Source organism: Carettochelys insculpta, chromosome 9, assembly GCF_033958435.1.
Source record: "Carettochelys insculpta isolate YL-2023 chromosome 9, ASM3395843v1, whole genome shotgun sequence".
Lineage (NCBI taxonomy): Eukaryota > Metazoa > Chordata > Testudines > Carettochelyidae > Carettochelys > Carettochelys insculpta.
In genome coordinates, this window is record NC_134145.1 from 60,363,458 (window position 1) to 60,387,843 (window position 24,386).

The 24,386-nt window shown below is 51.3% G+C and overlaps 1 protein-coding gene across 1 annotated transcript in view; it reads right to left on the reverse strand.

Moving 5' to 3' along the window:
- The window catches only part of ASTN1 (astrotactin 1), a 150,023-nt gene that overhangs the window by 48,428 nt on the left and 77,209 nt on the right, over positions 1 to 24,386 (reverse strand). Inside the window, exon 8 of the mRNA XM_075002662.1 lies at positions 23,272 to 23,356. Within this exon, the coding sequence (XP_074858763.1) occupies positions 23,272 to 23,356 (85 nt within the window). The remainder of the gene's footprint in view (positions 1 to 23,271; positions 23,357 to 24,386) is intronic.

Here is a 24,386-nt window from a genome sequence, read left to right on the forward strand (position 1 = left end):
AAGAATGGCATTTACCCTTCACGAGGCTGCAGACAGCTGAGATCCCTTTGTGGGAACACATGTGCCTCCTACACATGACGTGGGACTTATTGGACTAGAACTTTTCCTGTGTCTCTCCCTGCACCCACGTACGGGCATAAGAAGCAGAAAAGGCCCTGCCCCTTTCACAGAGCCCTGGCAGGAGATGACTCTGAAAGCAGCGACTGATGACAGCTACGCTAATTACACCCAGGAGCTACATGGACTGCACGTCCTGAAGAAGCAAAGTTCCTGTCGGGTAAAGCACATTCTTTCTTCTGGATGAGGGGAATGAGGCATACCAGCCTCATTGACCCAGCAATGATGGAACGTCTAGTCCCCCAGCTTGGCCTCTGACATAGCTGCTAGCTCCAAGGCACAGACCTTGGCAAAAGTCAGCAGGTTACTCTGTGTCACTCCCCCGCCCTGCAGATTTCTGACAGCGGCCTGTTCCCCAAGCTGGAGAAGGCTACTAGAGCTCCAGAGGAATGCACGCTGTATGAGGCAGTTGGGAACACAATGGGCTACACCGTGTTGTCCGTTGCAAGATCCCCTGCAAAGAGATGGCCGACTCTTTCTAACACCTGGCCCTGGCTACAAGCTGAAGGGGAGACAGCTCAACCCAGCTGACAGCACACAGCCACATCTGGACAACTTCAGTTTGTGTCATTTCTTTTCTCCTAGAACCAGCTGTGGGTCGAGGAAGGAGACAGGCTGGCTTGTCAAGTGATTTCAGTGACGTCTGTTGTCCTTCAGAAAAAAACTTCAGGCAACGTCATGGCACCGCTTTGGTCTCCTGGAATGCCATGGGGGGTATTCAGCTCATACAGCTTTCAGTGACCAGTGCCAGATGCTTTGGGGGAAACAAACAGACCAGGGCATTTGGGGGTGATCAGTTCCCAATGGTTCAGTCCCAGCTTTTGGCAGCTGGAGACTTAGGAACTCCCAGAGCATGGAGATGGGCACCTGACCATCTCGGCCAACAGCCCAGGAGAGACCTCTCCTCCATGAGCTTATCTAAGTCTTTTTGGAATCCAGCTGTACATTTGCTCTTCACATCATCACTCGGCACCAAGTTCCACAGGCTGCCTGTCAGCAGTGTGAAGATTTTGGTTTCACCGGAGGAACCCTCATTCTTGTGTTACTTACCTCCTCCTCCAACACTCCACTGTTCCCTTTCTCCACACCATTCATGATTTTACAGACCTCGACTGTATCCCTCCCCTCCTCAGTCATCTCTTTTCCCAGCCTTGAAGACCACAGAGAATGGTAAAAGAGCTGACACTACCTCAACCTGTCCAGGAAGTAGTTGTAGATATTCAGTAGCAAGACTCAAACCAGCTACAGGCCACACTGGGTGGCCATAACAGCAGGCTCTTCCTTTTAGTAAATGCATCCTCCAGGAGCTAGGATTTCCTGGATCTGTACAGAGCAGTTCCTATCCATGGTCCTGAACCAGCCAAGAGAAGCCTCGTCATGTGCTGACTGTGAGGTCAGTGGAAGGGCCTGGGAGCTGGAGGGAAACTGAACTGAAATCTGTAACAAAGCTGTCAGACAGAATTGCCTCAGCCAACAAACCTGGCCATGGCCCTGTCTCTCCAGATCTTGGTGGTTCACCTGGGAATCAAGAGAAAGGTCTACGACAGACATCCGCTCCATTAAAAAACAAGCTGTCCGGTAGCACCTTAAAGACTAACAATTTTATTGATTAGGTAAGGAGGTTTTGTGGGTAAGACCCACTTCATCAGATATGGAGCAGACATAAGAATCCAGGGTTTATAGAGCAGAGAAGGGAGAAGAAAAAAGGGCGGGGGAGGGGAGACACGTGTAATTAATAAGACCTGTGGAAGAAGTAACTCAGTTAAATGGGATGGGTGCCATTGGACAAACAGGTCAGTCTCTGCGCCAAAGGATGAAAGGACACAAAGCAGACACCAGGAACCGGAATACTCATAAACCCGTAGGGGAACACTTTAACCTCCTGGAGGTTCAATAATGGACCTTACAGCGGCCTTCCTCTTTCAGAGGGATTCCACCACAAGGTTACAGAGAAAGATGTCTGAACTGGGAATCATTTACAGGTCTGAGACATTTAACCTGGGGCCTAAGAGAGATCTCAGTCACCTTACGCATTACAAGGGCGATTTCCCTACCTTTGATATTCACATGAATGGCGCCCGTCCCACTTAACAATTTACATCTTCCCTTGGGGTCCTATTAATGACAAGTGACTCCCCCCACTTTTTTCCTTCCTCCTTCCTTCCCCCGACTACGATACACATCCTGGATTCTTACTTCTGCTCCAAATCTGAAGAAGTGGGTCGTACGCACAAAAGCTCAATGCTCTGAGACTACCTGCTCCACTGTAGCTGGAAGGAATCCAGTAACAACCCTGGGGTCTGTCCTGCTCCAAACCAGTTCTTACATGTGGTGCTGGCCTTGCTGGCCAACAGCTGTATGGGGAGGTGGGATTACAGTGGCAGGATATCAGTCCTATGACAGATCTGTGTCAGGATGATTCAGGGTTGGAGGAATCCTGCCAGGTGGTGGCTGACTCCCAGTGAAGGGCCTTCGGGGTTCTCTCATTCTGACCACCCCAGAACTGGCCACCAGGCAGAAGGACGAGGTGTCCATGCCCCCAGTTTGCTCATCACAGAATCATAGGGCTGGAAGGGACCTCAGGAGGTCATCTAGTCCAGCCCCCTGCTTCAAGCAGGATCAACTCCCACTAAGTCATCACAGCCAGAACCTTGTCCAGCCGGGACTTAAAAACCTCAAGGGATGGAGAATCCACCACCTCTCTAAGCAACGCATTCCAATGCTTCACCACCCGCCTGGTGAAGTAGGTTTTCCTAATATCTAACCTACACCTTTCCCTCTTCAACTTCTGACCATTACTCCTTGTTCTGCCATCTGACACCACTGAGAACAGTTTCTCACCCTCCTTTTTAGAGCTCCCCTTCAGGCAGTTGAAGGCTGCTATTAAATCACCTCTCAGTCTTCTCTTCTGTAAACTAAACAAGCCCAAATCCCTCAGCCTATCCTCATAGGTCTTGTGCTCCAGACCCTTACTCATTTTTGTTGCCCTCCACTGAACCTGCTCCAGCAAATCCACATCCTTTTTATACTGGGGGGCCCAAAACTGGACACAATATTCCAGATGTGGCCTCACCAGTGCCAAATAAAGAGGAGGAATAACTACTTCTCTAGACCTGCTCGAAATACTCCTCCTAATGCACCCTAGTATGCCTTTAGCTTTCTTGGCTACAAGGGCGCACTGTTTACTCAATGTTTATGCAGTGCTTGTCCGTGACGGTTTCGTGCTACCAAGTTCCAGGGGGACAGGCAGGAATGTCACCCAGCTCTGGATGGTAGCTCTGCAGTCCAGGACATTCATATACCCCTCCCTGTCATCCAGAGAGCAGGCTGCCCCTTGTGCCCGTCGGGGATCCAGATGGACTTCCCAGCCTGACCCTGACACATCTATGCCCAGCTGACCACACTCTGCTGGGAGAGAAGGCTCCAGAGGACACCCATCCTCTCACTTCTGTGTGATCCGACGACCAAGCCAGCTTTGCGCTGGCACATGCAGCACCAAAACTTTCTTCTCTACCCGTCATCTTGCTGGGGTAGCAAGCCAGAGTCGGAAAGTCTGCAAATAACATGTGAACGCCAACACGTGTCCTAGCGTGGCAACTGTGCTGTACTGGCTTCTATGTCATAGCCGTTCCAACCCATATTTCCGGGCATAGACAATGCGGGACAGCAAGAGCCAGAGCTACTCAAACATATCTGATTTCCCATGCATACGGCGCAAGCACACCCGCAGGGGGAACCATGCTGAAGCATACTTGGAGCAGATACATCACCATTCATCATGATTGGAGAAACACGGTCAGGTCTCCAAACAACCTCACGCAACTGTCGGCCATCTTGGCATCCAAATCAAGGGATTTCATAGCCGGCAGCTGTGGAACGACTGCCCCTGGAATTTCATAGCGGTGACTGGGCAGGACGATAGTGACAAGCTGGAGGAAACTCGGAGAACAGCGGGGAGAAATAATAAGGGACAGGGGGACTGATTTAGGAGGAACAGTCAAAAAAAGGAGACAGGTGCATCTTGGCTACATGACTATCTGGAAGACATAGCAGCAGCACACAGATTAAGAGCAGGTGTAAAGACAAGCCGGGAGCAAAATTATTCAGGGTGGCAGAGGCAGCTAAAAGGACACAACAAGGGAAAAGTCCAGCTGAACATAGAGCAACAGGGTCTTTTTGACTCTGTAATAGTCTCCCAAGGGAAGTAGCAGAAAAACTCTAGTCTGGGGTATTAGAAGCGGCTTGATCAAAACTTGCACATTCCAGCCTTGGCAGAAAGATGGGTTCAACCTCTAACTGGTTTGGGAAAGCACGTGGCTTGATGGTCAAACGCGCGGCGTGGTGATGCATCGCTGACGACGCACGGTTCCACGATTAGTACCGAGGACAAGATGGAATCACTGGCCAGCCCACCGTTTCCGGAATACTTGGAGGGTGGATGATTTCCACGATCAACAACCTCGGCAGAGAGAGCATGGTCAACTCCTGCGGCAACATCCTTCACGGACGTCCACCTGTCCCTTCCACTCTCCAACAAAATCAACCCAGCCTTTAGAAACACTAGTCTTGCTGGCTGGAAGGGAATCAACAGGACGGCGGTGAGCCCTATTGGAAGCAGATTTCTCCACGGAGATAGATCTGCTGTTCAGACACCGGTAGAAGTCGGAGTTAATGTCAGTGGACTTTGGAGACATACCCCAGTGGCCACCAGCCATGCCTGCCCCCCTCTGCCAACACCACTCACTCAGAGAGCTAAACCTGGACCTGGAGGGAGAGACTGAGGACTCTGTGAACGAAGCCCAGAGCAATAAAGGCAGGAGAATATTTTCCAATCGGTGCTAAATTATTGTCACACAAGACAATCCAATCCAAGCAATTTTCTCCGCGGGTAATTACAGCGCTATGACGCAGACACCTTAATTTCTAATCTGAAGTTATTTCAGCAATGACAAAAGAATTCCGATGGCAGGCTTGTAATGCCTCCATCTAATTCCTCTCCAGGACACAATATGATTTTTCTCTAGTCGTCTAGAACTGGAGGGTGCCATTCATGCCACTGATTGGACCGGCTTGAATAAAGCACGCATCAGAGCAAAACAAATATATTCTTGTGTGTCTCACTGACACCCTGAATACGCTGCTGTCTATGAGCCTTTCAACACTCCTGCAGATGGGCTTTATTCTCGTCTCCCAGGAGCGCATCAGATCGCAAACAAAAGGAGAGGCATGGTATTGTTCTATACACACAGGCAGGGAAACCGTTACAAGCCGGGCTCCCTTCCCACCTCCCACGGTGAATTTAGAGCTGGAGAAAGGCTCCGCTGTTTAGCCACAGACCAGGATCAGAGCGGTCGGCTGCAGTGCAGACTCCCCCATACTGCACATGGGCCCTGATGATGCAGAAGACTGGAAAGCTTAGGGTCTGATCAGTAAATTGTGATAAATGCCTGTTTCATCACGTCCCTCTTCCCCTGCTCCTGCCAGGGAAGAGCTGATGACATCCTCCTCCTTTGACAGTCTGGGGGTTCTCCTGGACTCCTTTGGACCCATTCGGGACCACACCAAGGACAGTGGCAGCTGTGGCTAAAAGTTTCACGCATCTTAGACCCCAAATTGGGCTGCTCAGATTGTGTGGGGTGTGTGTGCGCCGGTGGGGCAGAGCCAAAGCTCCTCTTGGCTGCTGTATGAGATAAGAAGCATGTGGGAGAGCCGCTAAGGGCGTCCCATAATGCCTGAGGGGGAATCAGACAAACAGGTCACCTAGCAGGAGGCCATCGTTCAGAAGGTCCAGAGTGAGCAGGTGAAGAGGCGGTATTACAGCTTTCCTGTCACTCTCTCGACAGCATCTAACTTACTCATCAATAGCTTCTCCTGGCTTCTTCCTGCCCACAGCTCTCCAGCCCAAAACAGGGGGACAGCCTGCGGGGCGGGCGGGGGCGTGGCTCTGAGACCTGCTAACACAGCCAAATTAACTGAGATGAAAGATACCTAAGGAGCATCAGTTCTTTCTACCCACTGACACTGCAGGCCCTGATTCCTCTATTGAAGCCTCAGAAGGGTCTCATAGATTCAGCTGCTTTGGATTCTTTCTGGATTCTGGAATCATTAAGAATGGGACAGATGATAAGGCAGAAAACATCATATTACCTTTATATAAATCCATGGTACGTCCACATCTGGAATACTGTGTGCAGATGTGATCGCCCCATCTCAAAAAAGATCTATTGGAATTGGAAAAGGTTCCGAAAAGGGCAACCAAAATGATGAAGGGTATGGATGAGGAAAGATTCATAAGACCGCCGCATTTTAGCTTGGGAAAAAGACGAATAAAGGGGGATATGATCAAGGTATATAAAAACCATGACTGGTGTGGAGAAAATAAATAGGGAATTGTTATTTATCCTTTCTCACAACAGAAGAACTAGGGGTCACCAAATGAAATTAATAGGCAGCAGGTTTAAAACAAACAATAGGAAATATTTTTTCATCCAAGGCACAGTTAACCTGTGGAACTCCTTGCCGAAGGATGTTGTGAAGACCAAGACTATAGCAGAGTTTAAAAAAGAACTATAGGTCCATCAATGGCTATTAGCCGGGATGCGCATGGACAGTGTCCCTAGCCTCTGTTTGCAAGAAGCTGGGCATGGGTGACAGGGAACTGATCACTTGATGATTCCCTGTTCTGTTCATTCCCTCTGGGGCACCTGGCATTGGCCACTGTCAGAAGACAGGATACTGGGCTTGATGGACCTGTGGCCTGACCCAGTGTGATCGTTCTTATGTTCTTAACTTGGCCATTCTTTTCTTTAACCCGGATCTTGGGGAAGACAGGCTGCTGGTCTTCACTGCTGCGACAGCTGCTGCAAGCACTCCCTGGCCCAATAAGGCCACTCCGGCACTCGTGGGGCATGAACGTCTTAGAGTTTGATATGCTTTGTATATATTGACAAGTGATGCCTACAGTCTGTGTTTTAATGGTTACAAAGCTTTTGTCTCGGGAACCTCAGTGTCTTCTCTCCTTCAATAACTACAGTCTGACGTGCCCTAAAATTCCTGATCGCTGAGGAAACTGAAATGGATACCAAGCGAAAAACGCCTGAAACCCAGAGAGTTTGCAAAACTGTGAGAAAAAATTAAAATCACTGAAAATTGGTGGGGGAGGGAGTATTTAAAATAAAACAGAATTATCCCGCAAAATTACTTCTGAAAAACCCAGAATTCTGCCACGCCTAAGTACGGCCACCTCAAGGGATACAAAGGTCATTCTGCATCCTGAGACTTATTGAGTCTTTCAACGCCGTTGAGGCCTCCCACCAAGGGCTCACGAACACGGTTGTTCATGTAACACTGGCCAGCAACCTGATAAATAGTTTTCTAATGCTGCTTTGCCAGTTCCTGTCATTTACTGGCTTTTCCAGAGGGATTACTTGGGATGGTGAACGGGGAGAACGAGGGGAACCACACCCTTGCAACCGGAGGAGAAGGTCCTAGTGACTCTCTCTATTGAGATGAGGCCAACTCTGCAAAAACTGAAGAAGTTTGAGCACCCCAATGCAATCAACAGTTGTAAATAAGAGGGAGAGCTGGGACTTCCAAGGGAACCTATGGGGTGAGTGCTCAGGTCCCATGCAATTTAGCGAACGATGGGCACCACGCTCCCAGAAGCTCCTGGGAAAACGCTGACCCTGGTGAATTCATTCATCAACAGGTCTTCCTTCTTCTTGACTGCTCTGAGTGCCACACCCATCATCTCCATGCTTCCACGGACTACAAGGGCTGCCACGTGCCGGGCTACCCACTGACATGACATGTAGCGCAAGGGAGGACGACTGGAAAGCACAGGCCAAGTTGGGGGCCAGCTCCCCAGCCAGGCCAGCATTCAACACCACTGAGCTCAACGCAGCTACTTCCAGAAGAGGCCACGGCACACCCGAGTGCCAAATGGGCATCACCGACCTCCTCCTGCCCCGTCACCGACCTCAGAAAGCTCCCGCTGATTCAGTGGGCTGGGATCGGAGAGGGGGGTGCTGTCCCTGCTCCTGCACTCGGCCGGCGCCGCTGCGGTGCCGCTCAGAGGAGGACAGAGAAGCCTGGTGGGGATGCTCTTGAGCAGCTGGAGGGGCACGCCACCGTTCTTAAGGACTTTGGTGCTGCCTGGACTGTGCTGACAGTGCTCAATGAGGGCCCCCCACAGCCAGGCTCGCTTTTCTTTTGGCTTTAGAACTAAGTCCTGGAGGGGATTTCATCCCTCTGGGCGCCCCTCACCTTTGCAGCCATTGTCTTTTACCTCCCCTAGGTTTGCTGCCATGTTTCGCTCCCCTTAACGTCCCTCTCCTTCCCTGGCCGCCAGCTCCTCCCTGCTACGTCTTTGTTGCTCTCGGCGAGGATTCCAGCTGCGCGGTCTTTGGAGCTCGCCAAGGAAGCGAGGGTCGATCAGACTCCGCTCAGCGTCAGATCAAACTGGATTAACTGTGCTTGAAAGCAGAAAGGGCCTCTCCATCCCTACGCTACCTCAGAGCACGTCTCCCAGGATTGATTGTTCCATGCAACTTGCTTTACCTCCAGTGAGCTTCGCCCTGCATGCTCTGTGTTCTGACCTCTTCTCTCTCCTACCAGCCCAAGTTCCAGGATGGGGTGAAGGGGACACAGGACGGACAGGAGAGGGAGTTCAAGGAACATGCTAGTGATAAGGATCCTGGAGGAAGGACCAGGGCTTTGCAGGAGGAAAAGGTATGGAGAAGGCACCCAGAAGCCGGCTGGTTAGCAGGGGTCGAGGAATATTCAGTTGCAACAGGGTAAGCTCTGGGTTAAGCTCTGCAAACAGCCATTTTAAAAAGAGCCTGGCCACTCTACTCAGAATGGAGTCATCTCACGTGGCCCAGGACAGGGCACTGGAGCTGAACTGTGTGCATAGCGCCCAATGCTTCAAGTGCCAACGTGGGACATGGGGCCACGCAGGTCTGACCCTACCATTCCTCGGCAAACCGAGACAAAGGGGGAGCCGGGCCGAGACAAAGGGGGGCTGCAGCCAGTGTGCCCACTCTGGGGAGAGTCAAATGCTGCCCAGCTGATTAACAGTGTCCCTGTGGCTAGAGTTTTCATTTCTAAAAGGTGGTGCACATTCGTATGTGCCTCGGTGCACAGAATTATTCTGCAAATGGACGGAGAAGAGCAGAAGGAACACTGGCCGCAAACCCACCCGCCAAGTCACCAGTCCGGGGGAGCCCCACCAATGGGAGGCCTGGACCCCTTGTGCTGCCCCACCCACACGGCCTCTCTTTGGCCTGGCGCTCACAGCCCCCGCCAGCAGGAACACAGCATGCCGCGAGATAGGCAGTCGTGGCTGCACCTTGGCTGGCACTAGGAAAGGGCGATGTGAGCAAACCCCGGAAGACCAGCTGCAAGGGGAGCTGACCAGGTCCAGCAACTTCCCACCAGCCCAATGAGCACCATCGAGATCTGCCTCCATGCTTCTTGCAAGGCCTTTGCCTCTCCTGTGCTGCCTGGGCCAACCTCTCCCTGCCTGTGACTTGGCTCTCTGCTTCGCTCCCCCTCCCCTGGCTACCCTTCCCAGCCAGCTTTCTCTTCACAATGCTAATGCAGCCCCTTTCTCCCTGGGATGCCCGTGGCGGGGCCGGGGGAGCGAGGATGTTCAGTGCGTGGCAGGTCTGAAAGTCGGAGAGGCTTTTCATCTGGCTGTCCTTCACTCCCGCCCAGCCGAGGCGCGCGGCGGGGGACGGGCCGAGGCGGCTTAAGAGAAAAACACAAAGTGGAAAGACCAGCAGCGGGGAAAGTGCTGGGAGGGAGATGCGGTGCGGCGGGAAGGAAAAGGAGGAGGAGAAAGGGAAGGAGGAGGAATAGAGGGTGGAGCAGGAAGAGCTACGTCTCCATCTTCTTACGCCAGCTGAGCCCTTGGGACGGGGTGAGGCGCACGGGCACTGGGGCGAAGGAGCTGCCAAGGACTTGCTGATTCCGGGCCCATCTCTCACACGCTGCAGGAGCCTGTGGAACCTCCGCGGCCTGCCCACCTCACGCAGCTCAGGTCTGTCCTCAGGCAGCCCTTCCATCCGAGCCCCAGCTCAGGGTGCTCCTGGCAGGACAGAGACGGGGAATGGCTTCGCTCGCTGCTTGCTGCCCCTCCTGAGGGGCTGAGCCAGTGCCTCGTGCTCACCTGCCCCGGGCTGGATATGGGCCTAGCAGCAGCCCTGGCTCCCAGTGCTAGCCTGCGACAGATAAAGCCTGCACGCACTGATCCGCAGAGAGAGGCTGGGCAGTCCTGGGCACGGCCGTGAAGCTACGAGCCAACCTGGCTCTTCCCGACTGAGAACGGGAACGCTAGGATTCAGGAACTAGATGCTTCCCACTCAGGAACAAAGATCACGGCTGCTCAGGCCCCTCCCGCGAGCCTCAGCATCTCAGCCCCTCCCGTGTCTAGGCAGCTTCCTCTCCCAACGACGGCAAGGCCAGGCAAGGCTCAGCAACCTGTGGTTTGAACTCGGAGACGCCTGCCTTGCCTGCTCCGGCCGACGGTGCCATGTGTTATGCCTGCCAGCCTCGCCTAGCACTGGGGCAGACGCCATCTTCTACGCCCCCCGCCACGCATCGAAAGCACGAGCTGTGCCCATCTGCCCATACCCCAGGCTTGGCTGCTGACATCTGCCACTCCTGTCTGTCTGCCCTGCCCACCTGCCTTGCTCCGCACTGGCGTAACTCTCCTGGGGCTGGCGAGGTCACTCTCCAGTAATTCTGTTCACCGCAGCCCTCTTTCCGCCCGTCCTGCACAGCCACGCCATTTGCAGCTAACTCTACAGCTCAGCCTACCGGGGCACAGCCTCGCACACCAGCACCGGCCAGAGACTCATTTCCTGTGCAAGCAGAGACGTCCACAGCAAAGTAAGCGAGGGGAAAAGTCCAAACTGCACTCCCCGAGCAGAGAGAGCACAGATGCAGGACGGGAGAGGAGAGGATGGTGATATGTTGTTCTTCTCCTGTGCTGCCTAACAATTGGCATCACAGATAGTGGATGTCACAAGCAACGAGCCAGGCTTATTTTACCTGTGTGTTTGGAGCACCCAGCAGTCAACAAACGTCAGTAGACAAGGGGACAGCCCTCCGGAAGCAATGCCGGAAAATGCAAGATGCCCAGACAGGCCTGTGCTGGAAGAGACCTTTCTGGCCTCTGAGGCCAGGAAGTTGCCATGCCAATGGTGGGACACCACTCAATCACTTTGGATGTGACCAGGTTCAGAGGCAAAAGTCTTCAACCCGGCGGGGGTCTGTTGGCCTCCTGGCCCCGTTCCAACAAATGAACTTTTCGTAAGCTACCAGCAGGGAGAGGGAGAAAGTAGTAGAACTTGCTCGACAGCCAACGAGAGACATCCTCAGTGGACGTGAAAGCATGTGACATCACGACTCAATCTAGGCAGAGCAATAAGTCTGTTAACATAAAACTCCAAATAAATTCCTGGAATAAACTCCGGGAGAGCTGAGGGGCTGGCCTGTCTTAAAGTGTCGATCTGGAGAGGAAACTGGTGATCGAGCCTGCTCTGCATCAGAGAAAGGACAGGAAAGTTCCCTGCCCTGATGCCACAAGAACACAAAATCTTCCCAGAGCGCCAAGCTCAAAGGCCCAAGAGCAAGGGTCGGGGAGCTTTGTTAACTGGTCGGAGGCCAACCTGCCCATCAATAGGTTAGTCAAACCACCACCACAGGGGTGCAGGATGCCACCAGTCGGAGACCAGAGTAACTTTCCAAACCACCCTCACTTTGCCCTGGCAGAATGTGTCTACATGGGTGACGTGACACAGGTCCGCATTAATCAGCATGCAGACCAACCCAAAGCCATCGGGGTATTTCAAACCTCCTTCGATCCATGAATAAATGTCACTTGGGAAAGGCGCACAGCTGAGCTGCCAGGCAAGACCAGTATGTTACAGACCTACATAATAAAACGGAAGGGGTGTGAATCTGAAAAGCTATTAGTGGGATAAGTCAGGCCAGAATTATTTTTGCCAACAGGTGGGGCAAAGGGGGCAGCTGCCCCCCACTGAAACACTGCAGTGCTCTCTGCCACCGCTCTGGGGTGGGGGAGGGACCATGGCTGACGGTCATAAGCCCCGCCCCTTCCAGCCTTGGCACTGCCCCTTCCGGGGGGAGTAGGGGGCCAGTGCCCCCCTCATTTTGCCCCCGGGCCTGCAGCAGCTGTCAGCGCTGCTGGGTATATGTGTGATTTAAATCAGACCAAAGTTGTTGCATGAAGATGATGTCCCATGCAAGTAGCAGGAGTAATCAAAACGGCGCTTCCCAAATGCAAGTGTTAACATGCCGTGGAAGAACCAAAGTGGCTCTAATTAAAAATGCATCTCAAGTCGTAAAGACAGATTGCAAGGATAAACAAACAGCAGACAACAGATTGCTTTGAAATGGTGAAGTCTGAGATGTGCTTGGGCTGAAGAACAATGTGCAAAAGCAAACGATCAAAGGGTTGTAAGATTACAGTATTTGCTCAGCTTGAGGAAACATATTTTTAATAGAACAGGATCATGTTAAAAACATAGGTCTGCATTAAGAGGACATGGGTCACTGTTGGGCACCAAAAATGTAGGCTGCACTTATTAGCTCATTGCTACTGATCAACAACGTTCCAAGCTGAACTTCATTAGATGGTAAAAATTAGATGTTACTATGGACAGCAAGTGACTGAGTCAACGTTCTGATCGTCATAAAAGAAATCCAACCAATTAGATATATAAACCCAAAAGATTTGAATATGAACGACTCCAAGTCCAAGAACGCCTGGAGAGCTCAACGGTAGGTTTCAAAATGCATGATTATTTTCCGATTTGGACGCTACATTTGGGCTCTGGCAAGCCCCACTAAATACAGAAAGTTCAAAATGTTGTATTTTTTAACATCCTTTTCGGAAGACATGTACAAAGCAGGTTCCCCTGATCCGTGAGGCTCGGTATGGAATTGAAGCAATTGTTAAGGATTGACCAATTTGAGATGAAAATAAGCAACAGCATGACAGCCTGCATCTATGCAGACGGCGTCAAAGAAAAGAAAAACAACACACGCCAGATCAGGTTTAATAACTGTGATGGAGCGGACCAGGCCCTGAGGACAAAAAGGGCTACAGAGAAATCCTCCAGAGGCTGCAGAGGAACCGGACAGGCAGGGACCAGGAGCCGAGCTGAGCACTGTTTCAAAAAGCGTTTGTGTGTGTAGTGGCGTTATTTCGGAATAGCTCTTCTGGAATAGCTAATTTCAGACTAAGGCTGCTGCATAGACACACTCTAAGGCTGCATCTACACAGCCTCCTCCCTTTGGAAGGGCATGTTAATGAGCAAAGGGGAATATTCAAATGAGGCATGGATTTAAACATCTTGCCCCTCATTTGCATAGTTTCGCTTCTGGAAGAGCCCCTACAGGAAGCTAGAGAGCCATGTAGACAGGGTCCTTCAGAAGGAACCCTCTTTCCAAAAGCCCCCTTATTTCTCAAATGAAGATGCTTTCTACGCCTCTGTAGCTTCCGGAAAGGACCCTTCTGGAAGCAAAATCTCATGGGACTATGCAAATGAAGGGTGAGATATTTAAATCCATGCCTCATTTGAATATTCCCCTTTGCTCATTACCATGCCCCTTCCGAAAGGGAGAGGGCTGTGTAGATGCAGCTAAGAGTTTAGACCAGTTACATTTTAATGGGTCCTTGCTCATGGGTTGTCTCCTTGGCATGAGTGGATGGGAAGCTGCCCCCTTAAGTAATTACCGTGCCTCATGGGGAGGGGTGGCTGATCATGTGTTACATTGGCACCACTCAACACAACCTAAACCAGGGTCACATAAGCAGCAGAGAACAAGCTCCCCCTTACACGGACCTGGAGTGAACCCCCTCCTGTTCTCAAACATCCACCCTCTCTTTCTTTAGCCACTCTCCCTTCCCCATGCGCCTGCAGCGGTTCCTCGTTCAGCTTAATCACTAAATTGGTATTTAAAATGAAAGAATCAAAAAGAGTTTGGAAACAGCTTCAGCTGCTCTCTCTCTCGACTCCGGTTCAAAGGCATTTCTGCTCAGGGCCAGGGAAGAGAACAGGAGACTTACTACGCTCTCTCTGCAATCCTCTGGCGCATAACGGCACAGCAGGAGTTGCTGGGAAACCAAGTCTTTGATGATCTTCTCTTCCCACTGAGAAGACTAATGACTTGAAAGAGGGCACCCTGCCAAGGATGGGGCTTCCATGGCAAATCTTACAGCAGTGTAATTAGACAAGAGAAGCAAAGTTTTGCTAACTAACCAAAAAAAATCATCCTCCCCTAACAAAACCTCAGCAACCCTCCTAGGGCAAACTACTATTAAAATGCGTCTGCAGATCTGCCAAGGAGAAATTCCTGCAAGTCTGGATCAGCCGGTGTTGCAGAGCTTTAGGCTCTGGTACTTCCAACAGCTGGGTGCAATGTCCTTGCAATCAAGAAACAGGACTCGGGAGATGGAGTGTCTCGTCCTGGCTGTGCCACTATCCTGCTGCATGACCTTGGGCAAGTCACTTCACCTTTTATTACCCCTTCTGCTGCTTGTCCACGCGGGCTCTTCTGGAAGGTCTGCCGGGCAGGGACAGTCTCTGATTAGGTGTCTGCCCCATGCAGGACTATTGGAAAGCCAATCGTTAATAACTTCGTGAAAAAGGATCTGCCCCTCCTATTAAAACTTCCCCGTGCTTCAAATGATGGATTTTAAATTCAGGGCCAATTAAGGGAAATTCCAGAGTCTGCCTGGGAATTCACTGCAGGCCCCTGATGGTCGTCGTCTCAGAAGCAAACACCAGCACCATATTAAGAGTGGATAAAATTTAGGCTCAATTATAGCATCAGTGGGTTTTGCAAGCGCACACAGCTAAAGACAGCCAGCTCCCACGCCTCGTTACGGCTTCTCCTGCCCATAGTGGATGTAAGGAATAACTGATCACGGGTATCTTTATAACCCCCTTTGGCATGATGGAAGATTTACCACATCCTTCTCCACACCAACCACACCCAGTTCCTTCTGCCTTTCCTCACAAGGCATGTTTTGTGCACTTCTTGTCAGATATGGGATTCGGCTCTCATCGTGCTGGGTGGAGGGCAGAGTTATTGAATGGATACCCCCATTTGCATTGGCCAACAAGGGATGCTGGGAGGAGGAGAGAATGCCCCAGCCCCTGCCACAGCCAAAGGGGAGCAGGACATTCAGTGCCCTTGTCACACGACGTTCCCCTTGTACACACGCAAACCTCTTCAGCGAGAGTCTCTGCCATAGCCACCAACTTTCTGAGCCAGGAGGGCCCCATGGGAGCTTCTCTGGGGCCTCTTAGATGGGCTCCGATACCAGCGGGACGAGTGTCATGAGGAGGTCCAGACCCACACACACAACTTTAGGACCTTATGCCTGTCCAGGGATGGAGGAGTGCAAAAACCACCACTGAAAACCAAGTGTCTCTTGCACAGAGAGGTGTCTCCTCAGCACACGAGCACCTGGCACAGGGAGCTGGATTACGCACCTCGGAACGGAGACAACTTGAGTCAAAAACACAGTGGGAGACTGGGCCAGACGACAGAAATAGAACATTGTAACCCAGCCAGAGAGGGCTAGATTCCAGCGTCTGCCTACCCAAAATGGATCAGTAACAGGCAGGACCCTCTCCACACAACCTCAGGTCAGTCAGTCTGCCTCAGGCTAAGCCAAGCCAGTTCGCTTTGATTCTGATCCCACCACATTCAAGTCACTTGGTTCTAGATCTGGTTGGTTGGTTCTAGACTTGGTTCGGTTCTCTGAGGAGAACTCTGGGGTTCCCGCCTCGCTCTGAGCTCCTGACCCCTTTCACCTGGGACCGCTCGACCGGCCCTGATGTCACCCGTGAGAAGACAAGCGGCAATGTGAGGCGAGAAGGGAAGGGAAACCTCAGCCAAGGAGTTTCAGGAGGAGAGGGTGTGAAGGAGCCCCAGCGAGGCAACGGCAGGAGGAGTGGGGCTAACAAGAGGGTGATCACATTTGCAGGCAGAACCACGATGACAAGGTCTGAGCAGGCAGAGTGCAATCAGCAGGAAGGAGGGGAAGGGAAGACAGAACAGACAGTGTCTCTGGCAGATCCTGCCCAGAGGCTTCGTCAGCTGCTCCAGATTCCTGGGGACTTGTTCAGGGCTCCAAGCAGGGTGGACAAGCAGGCACAACAAGGTGGAAGTGAGCTGACAGGAACGCCTGGTGAAACCTCGCCGGCTGGTAATGACAGGCGGAGCAACTCACCAGCACCCAGCTGCTCGTCGGAATCCCAGCCGCGTCAGGAACCGTTCACAGTCACTGCCCTCACAGAGGTGCTTGGCAGCCCACCAGGGATTGGTTTGGTGGCTTGAGCCCGGTTCCCCAGTCAGCACGTGGACGGTATCAGGCCTCCTGACCAGCGGCCCCACAAAGCAGGGAGGCCCCGGGCTGGCTGGAGAGCAGAGCTCAGCGGGAGGCAGCGGTGGAATTCCTGCCCGACAGGACACCCAGTGCCAGGGCGGTCACTGCAGCGAGGCTGTCAGGGACGCACAGCCCCCTCAAAACCGTCACTCGGCTCAGGCAGTTTGGCCCAGCCCCGCAGCCCCGAGCAGAGTCCAACTGTCACTTCTCCAGAGCCTGCCGCTGTCTCCATCACGGACACCCAGCTCTGACTGGGAGACCTCGCCCTGCCCCACATCCCACGCGTCACGAAATTCCCACCCAGGAGAAGGAACAAGGAAGGAGGCTGGGGGGGAAGCCCTTATGAGGGAGGAAGGTTCCTCAAGGTGCAAAGGTAACGAAGGGATCCCAGCCAGAAAAGGTGTAAGGATGTAAGTCGCGTGAAGGAGAGAGAGACGCACGTGCTGTTAGGTGGTAAAGGGACAGGGAAAGAAGCCACAACGGCTGGAGGGGAAACAGACTCGTCCTCTACCAAGAGAGGTGGGACGGGAGAGCTCCCACAGGAAGCGTTGCAAAGCACATGGAGAGAGTCTGCTGCGGGGCGGGTGGGGAGCCGCAGACAGGAACAGGGGAAAACAGCAGAGTCAGGGAGACCTCAGGGCATCAGTGTGGGGCCCTCAGGGCTGGAGAAAGGAGAGGGTCAGGTTTCAGAGCGGCCGATCGGTCAGCGGAGCACGCAGAGGGCCGGGGGAAGCGGGATCCTGTCACCAGACACTCCTGGCACTGAACTGGAGCCTTACTATAAAGCGAGACGTGCGTCCCTAGTCGGGACAAGTCTGACGGCCTGTGGCACGCACCTCTTTCGAACGGCTGCGCTCCATGTCACGGCCCGAGGCGTTTTAGAATTGTAAATTTCATGGTTTCAGCTATTTACCCCGGGAACTGCAGGGTGCTGTAATGGCAGAGGTCCTGACCCAAACGGGAGTTGTGGGGCCTTGCAATGTTACTGTGGTCGGGGGCGGTACTGCCCCACTTCCTTTGCGCTACCGCAGGCAGCAGTGTCCCCCTTCAGAGCTGGGCAGCGGGACGGCAGCAGCTGCTGAGCAGCGGCCCAGCTTTGAAGGCACAGCTGCCCCCTGCTGCAGTAAGAGTGCCACGATATGGCACTGCCACCCTTTACTTCTGTGCTGCTGCTGGCCGGGCACTGCTTTCAGAGGTGGGATCCAACTCAGCAGCTGCCGCTCGCCACTGAAGGCAGCACACAGGTAAGGGTGATGATATGATCCCCCCACGCACCCAAAATAATCCTGTAACTACCTACTGGATCAGGCCCCCCAGTCTGAGAAGCTCTAGTCTCCCCCAGAAAATCAGTTTAGTATAGGATAAAAGCATAGGATTAGTAGAGGATTCAATGGGGAGAAACCATATTTCATGGTCTGTATGACACATTTTTCATGGCCATGAATTTGGTAGGGCCCTATCCCAACCCTTGGACGTTCTGAGGCTTAGTGAAGTGGGTACTACTAACTGGTCCTCTTCTCTTTATCTCTTTTTATGGCATGACACCATGGAAGGAAATAAGCTATGTCAAGAGTGGATGTCTTTCTAAAGGAGATGCTCTAGCTCAAACAGAAGCTATGGACTTGATTCAGGAATTACTGAGTTAGATTCTCCGGCCTGTGTTATGCTGGAGGTCACACAGTGCACAGTCAACCTGTGGAACTCCTTGCCACAGGATGTTGTGAAGACGAGGCCTTTAACAGGGTTCAAAAAAGAATTAGATAAATTCATGGAGGTGAGGTCCATCGAAGATTATTAGCCAGGATAGGTAGGAAAGGTGTCCCTAGCCTCTGTTTATCAGAGGCTGGAAATGGGTGACAGAAGGACCACTTGATGGTTATCTGTTCTGTTCACTCCATCTGCGGCACCTGGCAGTGGGCACTGTTGAAAGACAGGATGCTGGGCTAGATGGACCCAGTACGGTTGTTCTTATGATCTTAATGTGTCGTTCTAGTCTGAAAATGCATGCAGGGGAACACAAAGGGAAATAAGGTCTAGAAACCTTTAATCGCAGAATCATAGGACTGGAAGGGACCTCAAGAGGTCATCCTCTCCAGTCACCTGCATTATCTGAACCATCCCTCACAGGCTTTTATCTAACCTGCTCTTAAGACTCTCCCATGACAGAAAGTCCACAACGTCCCTAGGTAATTCATTCCAGTACTTAACCACCCTGAGAGCTGGAAAGTGTTTCCTAATGTCCAACCTCCATCTCCCTTGCTACAGTTCAAGCCCATTGCAGGTGCATGTGACTGAAAGCGGAGTACTTTGCATTTGCAACATATTAGGCCTTTCTCTGACCCCTCTCTAATTTATCCATGTCCTTCATGAATTGTGAGGACCCAGGACTCGACACAAGAGTCCAGCAACGGTTGCACCAGGGCCAAATACAGAGACAAAGTAACTTCTCTGCTCCTCTAGATTCCCTATTCATGCACCCAAGGACGGCGTTAGGGAGGAGCTTTGCCTGGGAGCTTACATGCAGCTGATTAGCCACCACAACAGGTTTTCAGAGTCACTGCTTCCCAGCATAGAGTCTTCCACCCTGGTAAGCCTGGCCTATAGTCTTTTTTCCCAGACGCATGTATTTCCATGTAGCCAACTGAAAATGCAGTGTGTTTAGAAAGCCTAACCTTTTGTTTTCACAGAGAAGAAAAGAACCAAGACGTACAGGGCCAGAGCTTCAGCTGGTTGACTCTGATTGAGTTACGTTACTGATGAGGACCTGGACCTGAGACCCAAACATCTATTTCCAATCTCCCCCAGTCACGCATCAAAACTAGGGAGGATGGGGGAGGGAGTCCCATTGAACATGTAGATGATAAATATGTTTGGAAAATTCTGACTTTTCATAGCCACGAGATTTTTCTGTCCTTTATTTTTTTTTTTTTGGCTGAAAAGCCAAACAATTTCAGCGTTGGGCAGTTAAGTACTAAGACAGGAAGCAAACGGCATCTGTCTCATTCTTCCCCCCCTCAACACAGCCATCAGCTGGCTAACCCGACCCATTTCCAGCACACTTAGGCAACGTTCATCCTACACTGGCAATTCTGCTGTCCAGCGCTCCTCTGAGATGCCCACACCAGGCTCCCACCACTCCGAGGTACTACAAAGCACGCATCTCTTGGCACTGCTGCTATGCTTTCTCCATGCAGATCTGCAGGGCTGTTTTCCCTCTGATTCATTAGTTTGCATTTTCCTGGGCTGCAGCTCATTATCTTATTTCTTAGCCAGGATTTGAATTTCTCCAGCTCCCTCTCTATGCAATCTCTCTTCCCCTGGTGTTCAAACCCATGCAGCATCTGCCAACAGAATGCATATGCTTATCCGCCCCTCTTCCAGAGGGCTGCACTGGAGACAGGAGGATGGGCTTGTAGCCATGGCAGCAGAGAGAGATGCTGCAGAGCTGTCTCCCTGGGTAACTCTGAAATATACCCACTACGCTGTACCTAACCCATGGTCACCTGGGACCTCACAGATATCCCAGTGCCACTCAGTATGGCTCCTGACATCTCGCAGCATTAAGGACAGAACTCAGACCCTTCAGAAGCACACAACATGTGCCGCTTGAGCTAAGAAGAGAACCAACCCAGTAAGTACCACTATAGCTTCTCCCTAGGCAGACGTCCACCAGGAGGCAATGAAGTCACATACCATGGCCATTAGAGCCACGAGTAGAATCATCCACTGTTAATTAATCGACGGGGCGAACCCTGGAGGCGGGAACCGGGCAGTGCTCGGCAGCTCCCTGCGGTTGGCCCTCAGCTAGCAGCACAGAGCCTCGGCTCGCCAGTCTGTTCTGAGCCCATTTAGCAGTGCGCCTCGGTCCCCAGAACTCACTTGCAAAAGCAATGCTTCCCAGCTTGCTAGAGTGAAACCAGGCTGGACTGAAATGCACGATGCTGTCGCTGGATCTGATTGGCTGCTGATTATTTCAGTTAAGTGAATACATTAATTAAGGGCGGGTCTACACTAGACCTTCAGGTGGATCGTAGATATGCAATTCCAGCTACAGCAACTGCACAGCTGGAATCGACTTATTTACAACTGCTTTACCTGGCTGTCCTCACTGCGGGAGATGGACAGGAGAAACTCTGCTGTTGAGCTCCTTCGCTCTTCGCGAGGAGGAGGGGTACAGGGGTCAACTGTCGACTCAGAGTTTGATTTCACCCACCCCCACTAGATGCACAAAATCGAACCCTGGACGATTGACCCTGACCGGGTCAGTCTCCCAGGTAGTTAGGTGTACCCTAAGTCAAGACAGAACTGCCCCGTCCCCCTTGGAACAAGCCAGAGACATGTGGTTGGCAGATAATAGGATTTCCAAAGGGGTTGACCAATTCCGTTAATCTCAGCTGAAAATGACCGATGATCATCTCAGTATCAATCTTGTCCGCTGTTGCAAAAATACCCTGCTAACGTGCTTCTCTCGCACTCCCCAACTGCCTCCCTCCCTTTGCAGGCTGCGAGCTGTCCCCTCGCCGGCTGACGCCTTCCACGGTGCAGCTATCTGCCAGAAGCACAAAGCTCCACGGTATGCTGAAAACAAACAGGTGGCATGAAACACAGATCTTCAGGTTGGCTCAACTGGCACCTCCGGAGGATCTGGCCCAGTGAATGGAAACCAAAAATGAACAGCAGAAGGAGTTCTGTACAGACTGGGTTATTCATTTTCACATTTAATTAAACATCACCCGCCTTCTCCTTTTTCATGTGCCGTATTTCTACCCTGCTCTACTCCAGAACCCCGAGGCCTTTGCAGCAGAGCTGAAATCCAGCATCCTGTCAACTACACAGACCTTGATATTAATCTTCTCCGAACCAACTTCCAGGAAGATTTCACGCAACGCATTCCGCAGCCAGTGCTGGGTAGAACTCCAAATACTCTGCACGATGGCTGTTCTGTACCCACTGGGACAGTGCTTTGCATTCTGGGATTCTAACATGAAACACCCACAAGCAACCAGGGCTAAGGCACTGTGAGAAACGTACCCACAACGCACTGCTCACGCTGTCAAACTTGCATACAGCAATGGCAATGCGGAAACTCGACAAGGAAAAATGATGGGTCAAATTCAAGAAGGTTTGTGGACACAAATTTGAATTCATCAGAATGAGGTTAAAATTGAATTTATTAAAAATCAAATTTATCTCGTAATGTAGACATGGTCTAATTCTCTGACTCGCTCAGGCCAGATCTACACTAGGGAAGAAAGTCAACCTAACACAGGAGTCTGCAACCTGCACCTCTTTAAGGACTTCTTTCAAGTATCAGATGGGTAGCCACGTTAGTTAGTATCTGCAAAAACAACGAGAAATCTTGTGGCACCTGATAGACTAACAGATGTTTTGGAGCATAAGTTTTTGTGAGCAAAGACCCGCTTCGTCTTTGCCCATGAAAGCCAATGCTCCAAAAAATCTGTTAGTCTATCAGGTGCCACAGAACTTCTCGTTGGTTTTAAGAACCTCTTTGTGGCTCCAGTGCTACAACTGCAAAGTGAAAAAAAAAAAGAAAAACAAAAAACCTCCCCTGGTTATTTTCAATAAGCGGTGAACGTCTAAAACTCCAAAAATGAACAATTCCTGTCTAAATACAAACGATACGTGATCTCAAAACATCGGACACCTCCCCTAGTGTCCTCCAGAGAGAGAGAAGGTTTGGGAGTGAAAGTGGGAAAGACAGTGGTACAACCACACACATAAAATGTGACGAAATAGAATGTGTAGGAAGTTTGTGAACGTCCTGGAGTTAACATGTATCACATTACAAATCACTGCGTGTGCGCTGTGCTTAAAATCGGGGTTACCCAAATTACGGTTTGACAACATTAAGCACCATCTTGTAGTCACATGCATTGCAGCTCTTGAATTATTGAGTTTTTTGCTGAATTGGAAAAATTGGCTCTTCTTGCGATTTTGGTTGCTGACCCCTGGCCAAAGATAAGCAACTCCTGCTAGCAAAATAGCGCAGCTGAAGGCAACGTACCTTAGGTCGACCTTCTCTGCCATTGCAGGATGTCGACTGCAGAAACTCTCCCATTGACTTCCCTTACGCCTCATGACTGCCAAGAGTACCAGGGTTGATGGTGGGGGGCCCTCAGTGTTTGATTAGCAGGTCCTTACTAGACCTGCTAAATCAAACCCCAGAAGATCAACCTCCAGAGCATTGACACTGCTGTAAGTGTAGATATACAGTCAGAAAAACCCACCGCCTTTCTCTGGCAGGTTTTGTCCTTTTGAAAGCCCCTCGTTTCCCAGTAAATGCACGTGCCAAGAGTCTGCACCAAAAGAAAGTAACATGCTGGCCAAGTAAGCCTCTTCGAACATTCTGGTTGCCAGATCCCATTAAGTGCAAGCAGTAGAGACGCTTGCTTTTAGATCCAGGGGCACATGTCAGTGTTCCCCGTAAGATAAAAGGTTGGGCTGCTGCCCCAGAAAGATTCAGGTGCCGCCCAGATGATGAACAGAGCGCCCCCAGTGGGCAGTGTGTGTTTCTACTGGGGATGCACATCCATGCATGCCTTGGTGCAAATAAAATATAATCCACCCATGGATAGAAAAAAAAATTGAGGGAACGCCAGCGCGCAGTTCAACCCCACTGATGACCCACCATGGGGTTGTCCCAACAGAGAACGTTCATAAGGTCAGGAGAACGTTTTGCTGTTGGGGGTCAGCAGACTTACCCCTGGTTCGTGCCCCATTCGTTCCGGATACAGAGATGCTTGTGCACTGGGTCCTTCATGTAACCCTCATAGCAAAGGCACTCACCTAGGAAGGGAGGAAGGGAGAATAAAATTGTATTGGCCACTGCTGGAGACCAGCTACTAGACTAGGTAGACCAATGGTCGAATCGTGTTCAGGAGGAACCCAGCTAATAGGAGTCCAGGGTGTATCAGGAAGTGGGATATAGACCCTTTTAAAGCCCTGGTTTTCACAACATCCTCTGGCAACGAGCTCCACAGGCTGACTGTGGGTTGCGTGAAGTAATGCTTCCTTTTATTTGTTTTAAACCTGTTACCTACTAATTTCATTTGGTGGCCCCTCATTCATGTGTTGGAGGAACAAGCAAATACATTTTCCTTATTTATTTTCCCAACACCAGTCATGATTTTCTAGACGTCTGTTGTATCCCCCCTCAGTCTCTTCTCTTCTAAACACAAAAGGCCCCATCTTTTTAATCTCACCTCATGGGACAATGGAAAAATGGAAAATTTCAGCTACCAAGAGTCAAGAAGATTCAGAAATAACATTCCCACTGAACAATTATTAGGCAGCGTATGTATCACTGGGGTTTAAATGGCTTGTGCATTTATGCCTCACAAAATCTCTCTCATGCGGCTATGTTACCGTCACTGTGGGAATATTCACCCAAGCCTTCTAAAAATAGGCAACTAAAGTTAGACACCTAAACCTGAACCGTAAGCCCTCGAGATACGCGGAATCAAGTCGCATACGTCTCGGGTTAATGCGACTGCCGCCCCGACAGGAGGGGTTTCCTGCTCCTGTCAGGAGCAGCAGCCACTCCTGCCAAGGGTAGCAGCTGCAAATCAGGCTGCCCCAACAGACAGCTGCTTGCAGCGCCGGTTATCCCGAAAACCGCAGCGCAAGAAGTTGTGTGCCGCCCCCAGCTGGGAGAGGCCAGGGGCCCTGTGGCTGCCCCCTCATTTCCCCCAGCTGCCTGCTCCCCCAACTCCCCCAATTTATGCAAAATTCGATTTATGCAGAGCTTGCCCGGGATGCAACCTTGGCGTAAATCCAGTGTTACTGTCCTGAGACACCCCAACAAGCAGGTTGGCCT